The sequence below is a fragment of the Aegilops tauschii genome, chromosome 7 (genome assembly GCF_002575655.3).
Source record: "Aegilops tauschii subsp. strangulata cultivar AL8/78 chromosome 7, Aet v6.0, whole genome shotgun sequence".
NCBI classification, from domain to species: domain Eukaryota; kingdom Viridiplantae; phylum Streptophyta; class Magnoliopsida; order Poales; family Poaceae; genus Aegilops; species Aegilops tauschii.
In genome coordinates this window covers 429399126-429416677 of record NC_053041.3, presented here as the reverse complement: position 1 = coordinate 429416677, position 17552 = coordinate 429399126, and the positions used below count along the sequence as shown (strand labels likewise).

General features: G+C 46.3%; 2 protein-coding genes across 2 annotated transcripts; both read right to left on the bottom strand.

Moving 5' to 3' along the window:
• Positions 1–344: 344 nt before the first annotated feature.
• LOC109769696 (RING-H2 finger protein ATL40-like) lies at positions 345–1365 on the bottom strand. The gene has a single exon (XM_020328423.2). It carries the CDS (start codon positions 1320–1322, stop codon positions 630–632), a length of 693 nt encoding a protein of 230 aa, XP_020184012.1. The 5' UTR covers positions 1323–1365; the 3' UTR covers positions 345–629.
• Positions 1366–2158: 793 nt separating this feature from the next.
• On the bottom strand, positions 2159–3814 carry LOC109769698 (uncharacterized). The gene has a single exon (XM_020328425.3). It carries the CDS (start codon positions 3743–3745, stop codon positions 3146–3148), a length of 600 nt encoding a protein of 199 aa, XP_020184014.1. The 5' UTR covers positions 3746–3814; the 3' UTR covers positions 2159–3145.
• Between the last annotated feature and the right edge of the window lie 13738 nt (positions 3815–17552).

Below are 17552 nucleotides of genomic sequence, written 5' to 3'. Positions count from 1 at the left end.
TAAATTTCCTTAAGTTCAATTGCAAATATTTGTACCAATCATTCATACACCAATTCCGTATGATTTCATTCATCAACCAAATAAATGTAGTATATAATGTTTTGGAAGACACCAAAAATTCCTACATTGCAAGTCGTCTGTGCCGCGAGCGTTCTTGACGGTGCACGACGACTGCAACCAGTTGTTATAATGGAGGTGACGGCGGTACCGTGACTGGTTACGACGTTGCCGTAGTCACGGGAGGGGGAGAGATAGCGCTGCTCCTGGGCGATGCAGGCGACCAGCTTCGCTGCGTGCGGGGAGGCATGCGTACAATTTTTACGGCTCACGAGGATGGTGCACGAAGTGTGCGCTGCACAGGGATGGACGAGAGGGACGACCGAGTCTGATGGTGGACATTTGGTACGGCTCACGAGGTGACCGATCTGTTGCCAACATCGATCAGCCGATGCCTAGAGTCGGTCTTTGGTCCACCAATTCCCAATTTTGCTGCAGCGAATAAGCGGTTGGCCGGTTGCCCTTTGCTCAAAAGTTTCCTAACTTGCATATATACAAAATTGCTGGTCCATTTGAAGAGCTGGTAGAATTTGTTGCCCCAGAATGATAGAAGCGTAAAACACAAGTATGGCTTACACAGCCTCCGCCAAATGCAAATCTGTCATCGCCTGAGAAGATGAACTTGACCGAAACACTCGTCTGTCCGGCGTCGCAGGTCTAGTCGGCGACGGCGCCATTACTGAGTGGGCATTGCTCACGTGGAGGAAAAGCTCCGGCTGCGTCGAAGACCTGACCGCTGGAGACGACAACCTGGAAACATCGCCTCCCTTGGGCGACCCGCCGTATGGTCGGAGCTGCGGGAGCGGCGGCGACATGGACACCGCGCCCAGGCGGACTTTCTCGGGCGCCGGGCTCGCTCGGCAGACTGGGCACGTCGCGTGCGACAGCAGCCACACGTCGACGCAGGTCGCATGGAAGTAATGCTTGCACGACGGCAGCATGCGCACCAGCGCGCCCTCGCGGAGCTCTTCGAGGCAGACCGCGCAGCTGTCCGCTGCCACAGCCTTGGCCTTGGCCTTGCCGCCGCCGCCGCCCCAGCGGCCAGGCGAAGCGCCGAGGTACGTGAACGTCGGGAGCACGGCGATGTCGTCGGGGGCAAGGCCCAGCTGCTGCCCCGGGCTCGCGGTGGCCGTGTCATGCCTGGTGTGGACATCGTGGCGGCCGGTGATGATGGACCGGCCGAAGTAGACGAGGCCGAGGAGGACGATGGCGACGAAGGCGCCGATCCCCGTGTATTGCAGCGTCGTCGACGCCGAGCCGGACATTGCCTCGGCGAGCTCGCGCGCTGGGTTGGGGAGTAGCGTCCAAAGAGGAAGAGGTGCAGGCGTGGTCGAGACGTCGCATCAAGCTGTGGCCGGGGTTGCATTTTATTTGGCACAGTGGGGTGGGCAGTAGCTTCTGTGATACATGTGTGTTTTTGTTTCGAGTTAAGATATGCGAGGCACGTAGAGGAACGTGGTATTATGATTCGTGATGATCTGCTACTTTTTTAAGACTAAAGACTTGGAGCAGTTAGCAAGCACGCATCCGAAACAAGTTTTGGATGACACGCATAAACATTTTTTGTTAGAAAATAACTCGAATCTGGAACACGAGAATGCTACTGGTGCGCACTTTGAAGTCCAAACAGATTGAACTTTGAGCTGATATATTCAAACTCCAACTGCACAAAATAATCACAGAACGAAAATCATATGTAACGCGCAACTCCAAATAACAAACCGTCAACTCAAGGATTCAATTGTCAGCTCAAAAGAATATCCAGTGGCGGAGAAAGGGGGGACTAGCAGGGGCCCTGGCCCCCCCTAAGATTGTTGTATTAAGCCTAATATGCATGCTAATAGATGTACAATGGTTGCAAAAATGATGTATTCTTATGAGCTGGCCCTCCCTAGCAGGGATTTACTACACTTGGCCCTCCTCATACTATATTCCTGGCTCCGCCACTGAGAATATCTAACTTCAACCTCTTGAATTTAATAGTGTCGTATTCTGATTCTTGGTGATATGCAACTTTCTTGAGGACTTAGGCCATCTCAAACGCAGGAGCACTTAAGATCCCGAGCACGACTGCATGCTTTCGTCTGGTTGCTAGAGGCAGTATTTTTTTTTCAACAAAGAGAATATATTAATATCAAGATGATACCAAAATGATGCTTAAAAGAAATTAATCATTTCAATAGCCGGAATCCCTATGAAAAATGGATAATGAAAGAATACAGGTTGGGTCTTTGCCATACACAATAATATAGAAAATAAGAGTAGCAAACATGTTCAACAAAAGTTCGCAAGATTCAAAAAGGTTCAGTCATTCAAAAAAAAAGTTCCAAGATTAAAAAAAATCACGGGGTTCAAAAAAATTTCACTGAATTGAAAAGTTCAAAAACACGAAAAATTTCATGAGTTTAAAAAATAGTTTGCGGGATTTTTTTACGAATTTCAAATAACTTTAAAAAAATTAAAATTTCGCAAAATTTGGAAAAGAAAACTCACAAATTTAAGAAATGTTCACAAATTTGAAAAATAATCACTGGAAGAGTTCACGCAAAAAATTAACGCATTTGAGAAAAAGTTCATGGATTTGAAATGAAAGGTTCACAATAAATGAAAATGTTTTAAAATTTGGTAAAAATGCGGAAAGTTTCACGAATTTGATAAAAATAAAATAAAAAAGCCGGTGAAAAAACCCTACATGGGCCGTCCCATTTAGATACTGGTGCTGTGGAGCAGGTGTGCGACGGTTAGCAAAATGCACTCTAACTAACGCTTTTTGCTCAAAAAAAAAAACTCTAACTGGCGCTTAAGAGCATCTCCGACGGCCGCGCAACGCGCCGCGCGCTAAAAACTCATTTACCGCGCGCCCTTCGCCTGGTTTGGCGTGGCCAGCGGCCGCGCTAAAATTGAGCGCGCGCGTAGCTCCAGCGGCCGCGCTAAAATGCAACGCGCGCTAAACATTGCGTACATTTTTTTTAATAAAAACGATAAATAAAATTCATAGATAAAAAGCGATACATAGTTCTATAGCATAGATAGATTAAAAAACTACGGTGCAACGACATAAAAAAATACTAGATAGTGCAACTACAGCCTACTCCCAGTCGTGGTCATCATCATCATCATCATCGCCATTCTCGCTGGTCTGGTCCGAGGTATCGAGCCACATGTCCTCCCAACGGTCATCATCAGACGAAAAGATTGTCTGCCCACCATTTTGAGCGATTTCGCACTGCGATATCGCCAGGGCCTTCCGCCGACACCTATCCAACCGCTCCGCGCGGCGCTTTGCCGTCTGCTCCTCGCGGCGTCTTGCCCAGAAGGCTTCCTCGTTGGCGACGTCCTCCGGGTGGCGCCGGCGCCACTCCGCCATGGCCCGCTCGTCCTCCTCGGCGACGAGGAGGCGGCGCTGCCGTCGAGCGTGCTCCGTACGGTCCTGGTCCGTGATAAGGCGAGGCGGAGGGGCGACGTCCTGCGCCTGCTGGCGCGTGTGGACATCCTGGAAGTTCATCTGCTGGCGCGGCCTGTCCAGGCGCCACGCCGCCGCGTCGTAGGCGCGTGCGGCCTCGTACGAGGTCTCGAACGTACCGAGGCCGAGCCGGACGTCGCCGGACCGAATCTCGACGGAGTACCAGCCGTTGGGGCGCTGGTGGACGCCGCGGTAGCCCGACGCTCCTCGGCGGCGCGACGGCATGGTTGCGCGTCGGTGGCGGGGCGCTGGAGCGGCGAGGAGAGGAAGCGGTGGAGGCGCTGGAGCGGCGAAGAAGATACGAGGCGCGCGTGGCAGTGTAGATAGGCGCGTGGCGAGCGCCGTATTTTATAGGCGCGCCGGAAGCGGCGCACCAAAAGCTGCGCGCGAGCTGCCGCCCTTTCCCGCAGACGCGCAATTATTTTTCACGTGCGCTTATTTTCAGCCGCCGCTGGAGCGCGTGAAACCAGGCTAAAAACCAAGTTACCGCGCGCGCCTTTTGGCACCCGCCCCGAATCCCGATTTCCTCCAAACATTTCGCGAAATTTTTGAAGATTTGCTTGGCTCTTGGAGCCTTCCTGCCAAAAATGGCAGGAAACACAGATCCGTCAGTTCCCTCCCACTCCTCTCCCCGAAACTCAAATCTTTTCATCCTCCTCCTTCTTCCCTCCTACCTTCGTTACAAATACCCATGGATGGAAGATCCTTCCAGTCCCATCCCAAGCTCCAACCGAGCCACCTCGCCGCCTAGTACAGCGCCGAGCCCGGACTCAGAGAGCGGCAGATCTTCTTCGAGATGGCAGTTGACCGCGCCGACAAGGAGAATCTGCTGCCAGCGACCACCCCGACGGCCGCCGTCGCCCGTCCTCATGGGAGTCATGGCGTAGCTGTCAGGAGCTGCAATCTGAAGCGGCTCGGGAGGGCGCGGAGGCGGGTGCCGCTCAGGGACATCACCAACCTCTTCGTCGTGGAGTCCGCGGTTGCCCAGTGGCAGCAGGCCCTGCTCCAGCAGCCGAGCGAGGGGTCGGCGACGGCAGAGCTGGAGAAGGCAGAGCCGGCCGTGAAGAAAGGGCTGTCCGGTGGTGTTGCACTGAAGGCCGGCAGATACTCGCTCCGGAAGGAGTTTAGATAGCTACCGATTATATATGGATTATACTTTTCATTTCATTGTCCAATGATTCATTGGACTAGATTGGTTTGTTTGTTGGTTTTTTCAGTTCCGTATTCCTGACGATAGGAAATGAGCTGCTGAAAGAAAAGAAAGAGAAAACTCAAAATGGATGCTTACATCGATTAAAGGTGTGGCATACTGAATTGGAATCTGGAACTTTGCAGTAACCTATTTTAAGAAATTATACTATTTGGAGCTGGGATCTGCCTCTACAGTTCTCCAGGACTGTGGTGTTCTGCATTACAGAACAGCTTTCAAGCCACTCCCTTTGCAGTATTGTAGCATCTGTGCAATTGCTAGGCGATCTGCTGATTGATCGTCAATCCAGACGGGAATGGAAGGATGTTGAAACTGCTTCGGTGCAACAATTACTGTGGATGCGGTAGAGGGAGGCAGGAGGGAATGATTTGCATGGCATTCAGCACAATATACCAGTATACTTTCGTTGTGGTCTCAGTGATTTCAGGTGTACTTGAGTCTAGCAAAATTTTCTTCTGCTGTTTGGGTAGCATATTTATTCAGTCAACTTAAGCGGTTTTATTTTTACTGAAAATTTAAAGGGCATTAGGAAGATAACAGAGTTGATCGGATACATCTGACTATCCCAGCACTGAGATAGCTTAGTTCCGTTAACAGTATCTGATTTGTTTCTGAAACAGTGCCATAAACTAAAAACATGTTTTAACAGGAACCAGTCTTGACTATGCTCCTTAACAGGCGTATAGTGCCAACTTGTAGGTAGATAACTAGTATTCTCTCTATCCCCATCCAAATTTCCTTCTATAAGATCCCACTATAATTGATTTTTTGAATGAATCTTTTTCTGCACAATGCTCAGTTTACATTTGTTTTCGCTTTTGTTATTTTTCTGGTGTTTGAACTTTGTTTCTTCTCGGTCGATTTCACGTGTGATTACTTCTACGATTTGTGCATTTTTTTTGCTGATGTGAAGCTTGTTCTTATAAGCCCGATAAAAGTTTGGAAGGCTGAGATGTTCATGTCTCGCCTTCAACGCGCTTCAGCGTAGGCCAGGTGTAGTAGCGTTGCCGTAGAGGCGGTTTTCATTGGGTTTTTTTTGCAGGACGGTCTTTTTGTGTTCTTTGCATTGTTTTTAGAGCTCTTTTTTCTTCTGATTTTCTATATTTTCTCTTTGGTTCTTTTTCTTCATTTCTTTTCCTTTTCCATTTTTGCTTTTCTATCTTTGTTTTTATTTACATTTTGTTTTTCCTCCTTTTGGGGCTCACTTTTGCTATGTGTGGTTGTAGATGTTGTTATGCTTAAAAAAGAGAGCTGTGGAAGCATAGGAACGGCATCGTGTTTGACGGTGATTCTCCATCCCTTACCTGAATTGGGACTAGGATCCTGGACGAGGGGAGAACGTGGGCTAAGGCCGGTCTACTCAAAGGCCATGGACAGTTTCTTTATTGGGTTGTCGCGGTGGATTTATCGGTAGTAGTCGTTATATGTGTACCTAGGGTGGACTCGGGTGTTTCAATCCACACTCTTGTAGAGGGGCTCTTTACCCCCTTTTCTATCTTTAATATATGATACACATGCTTGTGCGTATTCGAGAGGAAAAAAGGCCCACATACTAAAAAACACTATTGTAATCAAAATGGTGTTCATACATTTAGTAAAATATTCATGTGCTTATTTTTAAATGGAATTTTATTTTCATAAGTATTAAGTCATTATAAAAATATTTATGAAATAAAAAAAGTGTGCACTTATTCTGAAAAAATGCTAGTAATTTTAAAAATCTTTCACATATTTTGTAAATGTTCATGTAATCAGAAGAAGTGTTAACAGATTATAATTTGTAACTGATAATGTTCGTACGATTTTAGAAAAATGTTCACGTTTATTTAAAAGTATCTGCATGTTTTAAGAATATGCTCTCTTACTTTAATGAAATATTTACAATAATTATATATAAAGCACGAAAATATGGGAAAACTAAAAGATAAAAACATTCAAAAGGAGAAAGAAACAAAAAATAAGATCAAAATGACTGAAAACAAAAAGAAATAAACCGGATCCCCCAAAAAATAAAAAGTAAAACATGTATACACCGTTATAAGCGGGCAAGAAATAGCACTTCAGGTACACGAGTGAGGTTCTTGGTGTGATGGGCTTGGTCTCTGATTAGGCCCATGCACGTTTTATATTTAATTTTGCTTTACTGCATGCCTTTTATTTCAATCTGATCATGTCTCATCAATGTTTGGCATACGAGATACACAAGCCATTTTTTTCAAGTAACTTGGACTCTACCCACATTTTGCGAAGCATGATTTGAAAATAAACAATTATTTCCGGAATGTTACACTACTTTATACTTTGTTCTTGCAAATTCATGGTATGGTTCAAGTTTTGTGAAAAGTGTGTGCAAGTTTTGTGAAAAGTGTGTGCAACTTTTATTTAGTAAAATTTCACATTCCATCTTTTCATATGGGTTCTGCTATGTAGTTTTTTATTTTTCCTTTCCAATCAGCGTTAAATTGTTTGCCATGTTCTTCAATTATAGTTAAAATTTGTTGATTTACTCCTGGAGAAGACTCCTAGGTGATTTCGGTTTACCCCTCCAGTTAGCGCTGCTGCCGGTCCGCCCTTCCTCTGATGACCTTTGGGCCGTGGAGACGCGGAGGACCCCGACACCTCACCAGTGGGAGGGACCCCACTCTTGTTTTTTGTTTGGTTTAGCGTCTTTGGTTGGGGATGTATGGCGCGATGATGTTTCCTAGTAGCAATAGTCTCTCCCACGTTCGATCCCAGTCTCGATGGTGTGTCTAGCGACGCCAGAAGGCGTGGGGTTGTTTGTCTCCGTCGGATCTCGCGAGATTCGCCCGGTGGTTGTCTTTTGGTGGATCTATTTGGATCCAATCTTCATTTCTCTCCCATCCACATTTCACTTCATTGGCGGCGGTTGCTATTTTGACGCGTTGGTCCTATGGGGCCTTAGCACGATGACTTTTCGGCTGTCTACTACAAAAAGGTTTGCCCAGTTCTGGCGAGGGAGCGACGATGATAGTGGCGTGCCTTCGGCTCACTCCAGTACTTGTAGTCATCTCTAGGTTGTCTATGAATCTGGTTGTAAATTTTGTTATTTCTAGTATTCCGTACCATGACAGATGATTAACAGATTGAACGTTTCCTTCTTGTTTGTTGATTTATTTATTTCCCTATTCGCTGTAAAATGTTTCTTCTATTTTTATTTCTACTAAAGTATTATGGGCCAAAGAAGTTATCACAGAAAGGCTCATGTTGGACGTTCCATTACCGATCCACATGTAAGAGAAAGCAAAGAAATTTATAAAAGAAAAGCCACAGCGTCTGAATACAAATGCGAAGTAGAAAACCTGAGATTCTTAAATTTCAATCATCTAAGGGATATACACTCCCTTTCTTTTTGTCACCTAAATCAGATTCAAGCACAGTTCTTTTGACAGCTTATTTTGACATCCACCAAAAGAACTAGGCCTATTCTACATAGGCGACTGATTTGCCTCAAGAACATAGTAGGATGCATATGCATGATGAAAATTCTACTGAATATGACTAATACCATTTCAGCAAATTTTTACGAAGTTTTGAAATACTAGACACCCGAGCCCCTCTCTCAAAACTCTCCTCTTACCAGAAACCTTATCCACCGGTACCAATCTTCCATCACGTCCCTCTTCATCTCCTAGAGTGTGGTCAACTTTTCCCATCTACCTCGCCGATGTTGCCTCTGGCCTTGTTGTGGCAGAGGCATACCCCACACCTAAAGGGTTGCAAGCGTATTAACCCCTGTGCAACAGCGTGTCGTCTACTCGCAATCTTCTGGGAAGTGGTGGCGAAGCTCTGTCCATTTTGATGGCGGGGCTTCGTTTGATTGGTGTGTCCTGCCGACAGGTTGTAACCAAGTGTGTGGTTGTGGCGCTTCGGTCTTGTGTGAGTACACCATGATAGGGAAGGACAAGGTATGATCTTAGATTGCTCATGAAGGTCATTAGCGCGGTTAGATATGGCGTTCTTTAGGCGCTACGCACACTATTGTCGCTGGTAGAGGCGGAACTTTCCTCCTTTGGAGGTGGTACGAGTGGTGGCGCACTCTCCGTTGCTTGTGGTTGTTGGATGGCGATGCTGCAGTGAGACACATCATTCTCGCAAGCATGCAGACAGTGTGCCATGACTGAGGCCGGATATGCGAATCTAGTGGTCGCTCACTGCGCCGCCCTCTCCCCTTGGCTGATAAGTGGAGGCATGTCGATGATGATCTTGGTCGAGTCGCAACCAAGGAGATTTCCTATGGTAGCCTTGGCGGCATTCTACAAATGAAATCACCAAGACGGATTTGTTGAAAGACCTACCATCAAGACATTGACCAGCTAGAACACCACTCCAGATTCAGTGTTAAAACCTCTTGCCTCTATTGATTGGACCTGACCACGATAATCTTGCGTCTCCGAGGCGTTGTCTTTGTATTGATGCTTTGCCTTGATTGTTTTGACCTCGCACACAGGATGCAAATCAGTGTAAAATAGTTTATTTTTTATTAAAATTATTATTTAAATTTATATATCTTCTTTCAGCCTTTCAGAAGCACAACCACCCACAATTATTGTATATCTTCATTGTATTTCTAAAATACAAAATTACTTAAAAATCACAATGTTGTATTTTGAAAATTGCCCAATGTCATTAAAAACTATTTTTTTATAATAATAAGTACTAGAAATGTATCAAAACATGTTTGTAGAAATGTAAGAATAAATTTACACAAAAAGTTTGAATGCACATTGAATATTTTATAAAAACATGTTAAACATTTTTTAAATACATGATTTTAATTTTTTGAATGCATGCCAAAAAATCTAATACATGTTTATAATTTTTTGATCTACGTGAATCATTTTCCAAAAAATGTTGAACATATTTTGCAAATGCACCAACATTTTCTTAAGTTTTATGGAAATTACATTTTTTTCTTACATTTCTTTATTTCAAATGGGAAAAATAATACCAAAAAATAAAAATAAAAATGAATATTAAAAAAAGTTGAAAATAAAACTTTTGCGGGCCCACAAGAGCGATATATATTAAAATTCAAAAATTCGTTCGAAGAAGTTCATGGGAGGGAGGATAGTGGCAACTTGGCTAATAAGAGGCGTCATGGGAGGGAGGATGGTGGCAGCTTGGTGAATACGGAGGCGTCGTTCCACCTGATGGATGGGGCGACCGAGGACTGCGCCGTGAGGGGATGTGAGCCGGAGAGAGTCGCGTGCGAGGAAGAACATGTTTTTTTTTTGACCAGGAGATAGTGGAGAGAGAACGGAGTTGAACAAGAGAGAGACCATAAGTCGGGCTGTCGGGGTGTGATGACGTTGCCCTTGTGTAAATCAACGAGAGGGCTCCATTTTTGTTTCAGGAATATCTGCCCCCAAGACATCATGCACAGGAGCGGCCCACGAGGGTGAGGCAGGCGGCCAGGATTGATCAATCTACAAAGTCAAACGGCCATGAAAGTGGATGTGTGAGAAAGCTCAGTTTAGGTGCAGTTTGCTGTCCTAAAATTCTAGCTCTTGAATATCATCAAGTAAGATTTGGGCGTGGTGGATAACCTGTGCGGGTTAAGCAACACGCGTCGGGGGGTCTCGTGATCGACCTTCTATGGTGTGATATATTTTGTTGTTCGAATTTGATGGCTCTTTATTACAAGATTAAATTAAAGTTTATGGTTATTTTGTAAAAAAAGTCCATCGCACGGCTCACCCAGCGCCTTCTCGCTCTCAGCCATCAACATGTGGGCCACCGTCATGCTGACACGTCATACGGGCAGGCATACACTAGAATACGGAATGAGGCACCGTATCTACATGGTCGGACAAGTTGCATCATTGGTTTGGGATATTCCCTTTTGCTCCTACGTGCATATGCACCCATTGTCGAAATACACATTTCGAAAAGTTGAAAAATTCGGAACAAAAATCCCGCTTGTATATCCGGACATTTTATGTCCGTTCACAAGGTTTCGGTGAAAAACGACATTTTTTGTGGCTTGTGTAAAAAAGACAATTTCTGATGCTCCATTCTAACTATTCACGAGGCATTTCTTTATCTTTTTTTACACAAGCCACAAAAAACGTCGCTTTTCACCGGAACCTTGTGAACGGACATAAAATGTCCGGATATACACACGGGATTTTTGTTTCGAATTTTTTAACTTTTCAAAATGTGTGTTTTCGATAATGGGTGCATATGCACCTAGGAGAAAAAAGCCGCGTCCCATTGGTTTCGTGTATTTTGCAAGTTTAGATATCAAAGTGACCATGACAAACAAGTTAAGGCATTCCAGTGTATTTAACTCTTTTTACACTATGACAACTATTTTGTCATCAAAGACAAGGTTTGATAAAATTTCAATCCGATTGGTGATGGGTCACGAATATTTATCACGGACCTATACCAAGTTGGGCAATCAGCTAGAAAAGCCTCTTTCACCTCAAACAAAACAAAAAAAGCTAGAAAAGCCATCATGGTCGTCACTAGTTTCTATTTTTCTTTGAATCAAATGCGGAGCTAGCTGGAACTCAACAGTCATCAACCGTCATGGGATGCTTTGTCTGATTCCATTTTCATCAGTCCATCATTATGTGCCTGCCCTTCGGTTCTTATGCAGAGCCAGGAATCTTGGGAATGACCTTTGGAGTCGCTCCAACACACTATTTCTAGCCCGTTTGAGGAAAACAGGTCCTTCCAGGTGCAGCTGCGTACTTGCGCATGACTCCGCCGCCAATGCATGAGGAACCACGAATGTGGGCAATTATCAGAAAACAGACTATAAAAATAAATGTAAGTGCACATTGGGAAGTTAACGCACTGTAAGCGGAAATCCCCTCTTTTTCCTCTAGTTTCTTCTCCACTCTCTCCAACTCATCGCAAATATGACGTGACAACTCTTATAATCCACTCATATCATCGGATTACTATCTTGCTAAGGGCACTCACAATTCATCGTGCATTTGCCCTGAGTGGCCTAAGGCACTCGTAATGCATTGGCTTTTGACGCGTCATCCTAGGTGGTTAAAAAACTAGAGATAACCATCCAGAACATTAACCATTAACTTATTCAATATGTGAAAAAACGTAGGCCTTAAACAATGGAATAGTCTTACGAACTTGCTCACAAATATTGTAGAGGGGGTCTTAAGCTAAATTTTTAAAGAGACCACGGCACTAAGACCAAGCCATAAGGAATATAATCTCTCTCTCTCTCTCTCTCTCTCTCTCTATATATATATATATATATATATATATATATATATATATATATATATATATATATATATATATATATATATACCACCATGTTACTATAAAATAATAGGGTGAGAGTATAGTAAAATGATGCATATGGGAATGGGGTCCACTTAAGACCCGAAACCAACCTTATACATTGTGGGATTTTAAGCCAGCTATAGAAATGTGGTGGACCCCATCTTAACACCAATTTCAGAATTATACATTGGTGACGCCCTCTTGTGTCTAAGTGATGTTGTTTATTTCACTTAGGGTTCATGTATGTATCTCAACATTGTGTCCTAGTTGTGGAGCAAAGGGAAGGAGAGAATGACCACAACATTAATTTCACTGTGTAGAAAAACATGCTAAGAGTTGTCACTCCACTAACATAACATACATTATTTATGAAACTGTGCTAAGACCTGTCTCACCACTAACATACCGGCACGGTTTCATAGGCAAAATGTTGAGGTGTCATAGTTAGAGAGAGACAAGTAATTGTATAGTGGAGATACGGCTCTTAGCCTGCTTTCCTATACAATGTAATTAATACTCTGCTCCCTTATGGCATCTTTGAGTATTTTTCTCTCCTTCTGTATTCTCCATGGTTATGCCACAATGTTAGATGCAAACATGATCTCTAAAGCAATTAAGTGCAGCATCACTTAGATATATCACCTAGAGCACACCTAATACAACTTTGTTGTATCTAAGTATGTTGTATATATAAAAGAATTAAAGTGGCTAAGCAAGAGCCCCTACCATGCATTCCCGGTTCTACAACTCATTCCTTCACGAGCTGACACGTGTCATTAGTTTTTTTGGTTCACTCCTGGTTTTGCTGAGGTTTTTTACGTTCCTCTCTCCACGTCCACGACCACCGGTCGCGATCCCGTTAGAAAGCCCAGCCACGACCATGACCCCTCTAGAAGCCCATCAACCACAACCACGAGTCGTCTTTCTTCCCCAATCCCCAATCGCACTCTACATATCAGATACAGACCATCGCCGCCACCCACCTGTGCTCGCGCACTAGCCAGCTACTGTTAGAACGCTGCGGTGCCCTAGCCCCTCTTATTCCCTATGCTCCTCCTCCTGCCACCTCTCTCTTCCTCGAGCTCCTCCTCTTGAGTCTTACAGTGTCCACGCGCCTGGTGCCACGGTGCGGCCAGAGCCGGCGACCGCAGCGGAGGTAGTGGTCGTGTGGTCTGGTGGGAGGTCATGTATTCTGCCCACCATCGAGGCGCCGGCGCGCCGGCGCAGCCCAACAACAGGGAGTAGGGCGCAAGAGCACGGCAAGCAGCTCCTTGCATTCCGTCTCAGTTACTTTTTATCTATCTTCATGCCTAATTCCTTAGATTAAAATTCCAGACCTAATGTGTGCTCAACTGTTGTTTCATCCTATTTTCCAACTTTAATAAACTTTAGGAATCTTCTAGACAAGTACCACCCTCTGTCAAGACGAGGAAGATCAACTCTTCTATCTTGAAGAAAAATAATTAATGCCAACTGACCCCACAAAAATAATTATGCTCTCATCCGAAGAAGACAACGACGACAAAGAATGCAGATCAAAAGCAAGTCATCCAAAATACTTACAAACTACAACCAAGTCCACAAAGCTCTTCTCCTTATATAGGTCTATGAAGCTAGAATTTTGCCAACAATGAGCATAAATAGACCTCTTTGCAGCTAGCTCGACCTCAATGCCACCACCACTCATTCTCTCACTCCAGATTCAAAAAGAACCCACGCATATGCACAGGCTCAACGACGGGCGCTACGTGCCGCCGCGCCTTCTGCCAACTAGTTTATTTCATTCCAGACGTGTTTGCTTCTTAAGATTGTGTCCTAGCTATGGAGAGAAGGGAAGAAGAAAAACTAGGGAGAGAAGCCAAACCGGACCAAAGACTTAAATTCCATTGCATAGGTAAATGCGCTAAGAGCCATCGCTCCACCAACATACAACTACCATCTCTCTTTACTTGTTGTGCCGCCTCATTATTTTGCCTATAAATTTGTGAAGAGCAAGCATTGCAGGTTAAGAGAGAATGCGTTGGACTGATTATCTCTAAAAAAAAACTCTACCATATAAGATAACATGTTAAGACTAAAAAGTGCATTACGTCATTTCACATTAAGAGTGCATTAGGTCATTTTTCATTGGAAGACTAAAAAGTGTATACATGTGTCCTTTGGATCAAATAATGGAAAATTCTCATGAGTTTCTCTACTCCCTCCCTTTTTGTACACAAGGTCACTATCTCATTTTCCAGATATTTAGAAAACAAAGCCAATTCATAAAAATAGGATGATTAGTTGTGTGGAAAACCTCTCGTATTCATGGCTAACTAAACATATCGCATGTGGCGCCTCTTTTCTATGGATGCATGCAATATTTGCATTAATAAGCACCATCACATGAGGCAAAAATCTAATCACTTCTTCTTAGGAAGAGATAGTGGTTTTCAAAAGATGCAAATTGTATTTTTGACAGTGGACTTGTATTTAAAACAGAAATGGGTATTTTTGTTTGGGCAAAAAGTTATGAATTAAAGTGGTACTAAATAATATGCAACCGGTGGTTCGTTTAGGCAGGGTCTATACTTGTACACATCATAGTAAACCCCTCCTGTTCTTTGCAAAAAATAGTTAATTTTATTTTTACAAGAACTGCTATTTAAGGTTTTTTAATCCATTTTCCCCATTTCACTAAACTTATGCCACATTTTACCCATTTGAGGTAGCTTCAGAATTTTGACCCCCCTTCTTTCTTATATGCAACATTTAACTGATCTTTCACTACCAGAATAACTGCTTGCGCCGACGGCCTCATCTATGCCGACGGCCCCCGTCGGCATAGATGGACCTATGCCGACGGCCAAGGACAGGCCGTAGGCGTAGAAAAGCCGTCGGCATACATCCATCTATGCCAACGGGGCCGTCGGCGTAGACGAGGCCGCCGGGACCGCTCGAGATACGCCTACGGGGACCGTCGGCATAGGCGCGGCAGTCGGCATAGCCCGGGCCCACCTACCCGGTCAGCGCTGACCGTTTGACGGCGTTGAAACTATGCCGACGGGAGGTAACGGCGGCCGTCGGCATATCTATGGCAGAGGTATGCCTACGACATAGTCATCGGCATAGACCTGGCCCATGCCCCTCTGCCACGTCATCGATCCGTGTGCACAGCTATGCCGACGGCCCGTCGGCATATGTTTATTTAGTTTTATTTTTAATTTTGCTTTATACTATCTATGGCAAAGGTATGCCTACGGCATAGCCGTTGGCATAGGCCCCTCTGCCACGTCATCGATCCGTGGGACTGCACCTCCGTGTGTGCACAGATATGCCGACGGCCTTGCCGTCGGCATACATTTATTTTACTTCATTTTTTTATTTTTACTTTATTTTGTTATTTTTACTTTATTTTATTTTTTATTTTTGCATAAGATAATTATGCCTTATCTAAAAAAACATACCCCGATGGTATATCGATTGCCCCCCGTTACAAACGTCGCTATCGCCGTGTCACGGAGGGGGGAAACGGTCGACACGGAGGGAATTCTGGTTGGTGGGGGGATTCGGGGTGTAGCTATGTCACCGAAACATCGCACGGGTCCAGATGCATATGTGAAAGTGTTCAGGCATGCGTAGACGCCCGTCTTGGGGCTCCGCGGTGTGCCCCCCTGCACGCAAGGCAGTGCCGCCGTCGCTTGGAGGGGGCCAAACCCCGGAGACGCGTGCCGCCTCTTCGGACATGCCACCACACCGTACGGCATGTATGAGGTCCCGGTGCGACGCTCGGGTGGCATTGCTACCCCCGTAGGCCCCCCGTCCCGCCTAACCCTGTAGCGTTTGACCACGGGATCTAGCCCTTTGACTTTGCACGGACGGGCTTTGAGCAGTGGACCTATCCACCCGGTTGTGTTAGGTCAGCCCATAGGAACACTTTGGAGCAACATCCTGGCCAGACCCACAACAAGATCCCCTCCGTGTAGACCCGACGCGTCCGTTTCCCCCCTCCAGGTGCCGGCGGCGGCGCCGTCCGTGAGGGGGGGCACACCCCGGAGACGCGTGCCGCCTCTTCGGACATGCCACCACACCACCCCGCATGTATGAGGGCCCGGTGCGATGCTCGGGTGGCATTGCTACCCCCCAGGGCCCCCGTCCCGCCTAACCCTGTAGCGTTTGACCACGGGATCTAGCCCTTTGACTTTGCACGGACGGGCTTTGAGCAGTGGACCTATCCACCCGGTTGTGTTAGGTCAGCCCATAGGAATACTTTGGAGCAACATCCGGGCCAGACCCACAGCAAGATCCCCTCCGTGTAGACCCGACACGTCTGTTTCCCCCCTCCAGGTGCCGGCGGCGGCGCCGTCCGTGAGGGGGGGACACCTCGGAGACGCGTGCCAGGCGTTTGCACCCGCCACAACACTTCCAGACTTGTGAGAGGCCGCCTACGCAAGATTTGGCGGCATGCTAGCCCCCGGAGGCCGCCGGCCACAGTCGTAGACACGCGAAGAGCAATCCGCGTAGAGGGAATTGTTCAGATACTACTCCATTACTAACAATTATGAAAAATTACCATCAGTCCTACAACACATGTGCCCACGTCGTGTAAAAAACTCATGATTTTATCGCGCTCCGAGTATTTAATAATATTCACGCCGCATCGTTACCGCAGAACGTCTGCTACCGTGTCATCGCCGTTCTTGAGGGGGGGCACACCCCGGAGACGCGTGCCGCCTCTTCGGACATGCCACCACACCACCCCGCATGTATGAGGGCCCGGTGCGATGCTCGGGTGGCATTGCTACCCCCCAGGGCCCCCGTCCCGCCTAACCCTGTAGCGTTTGACCACGGGATCTAGCCCTTTGACTTTGCACGGACGGGCTTTGAGCAATGGACCTATCCACCCGGTTGTGGTAGGTCAGCCCATAGGAACACTTTGGAGCAACATCTGGGCCAGACCCACAGCAAGATCCCCTCCGTGTAGACCCGACGCGTCCGTTTCCCCCCTCCAGGTGCCGGCGGCGGCACCGTCCGTGAGGGGGGGGGGGGGCACACCCCGGAGACGCGTGCCAGGCGTTTGCACCCGCCACAACACTTCCAGACTTGTGAGAGGCCGCCTACGCAAGATTTGGCGGCATGCTAGCCCCCGGAGGCCGCCGGCCACAGTCGTAGACACGCGAAGAGCAATCCGCGTAGAGGGAATTGTTCAGATACTACTCCATCACGAACAATTATGAAAAATTACCATCAGTCCTACATCACATGTGCCCATGTCGTGTAAAAAACTCATGATTTTATCGCGCTCCGAGTATTTAATAATATTCACGCCGCATCATTATCGCAGAACGTCTACTACAGTGTCATCGCCGTTCGTGAGGGGGGGGCACACCCCGGAGACGCGTGCCGCCTCTTCGGACATGCCACCACACCTCCCCACATGTATGAGGGCCCGGTGCGATGCTCGGGTGGCATTGCTACCCCCCAGGGCCCCCGTCCCGCCTAACCATGTAGCGCTTGACCACGGGATCTAGCCTTTGACTTTGCACGGACGGGCTTTGA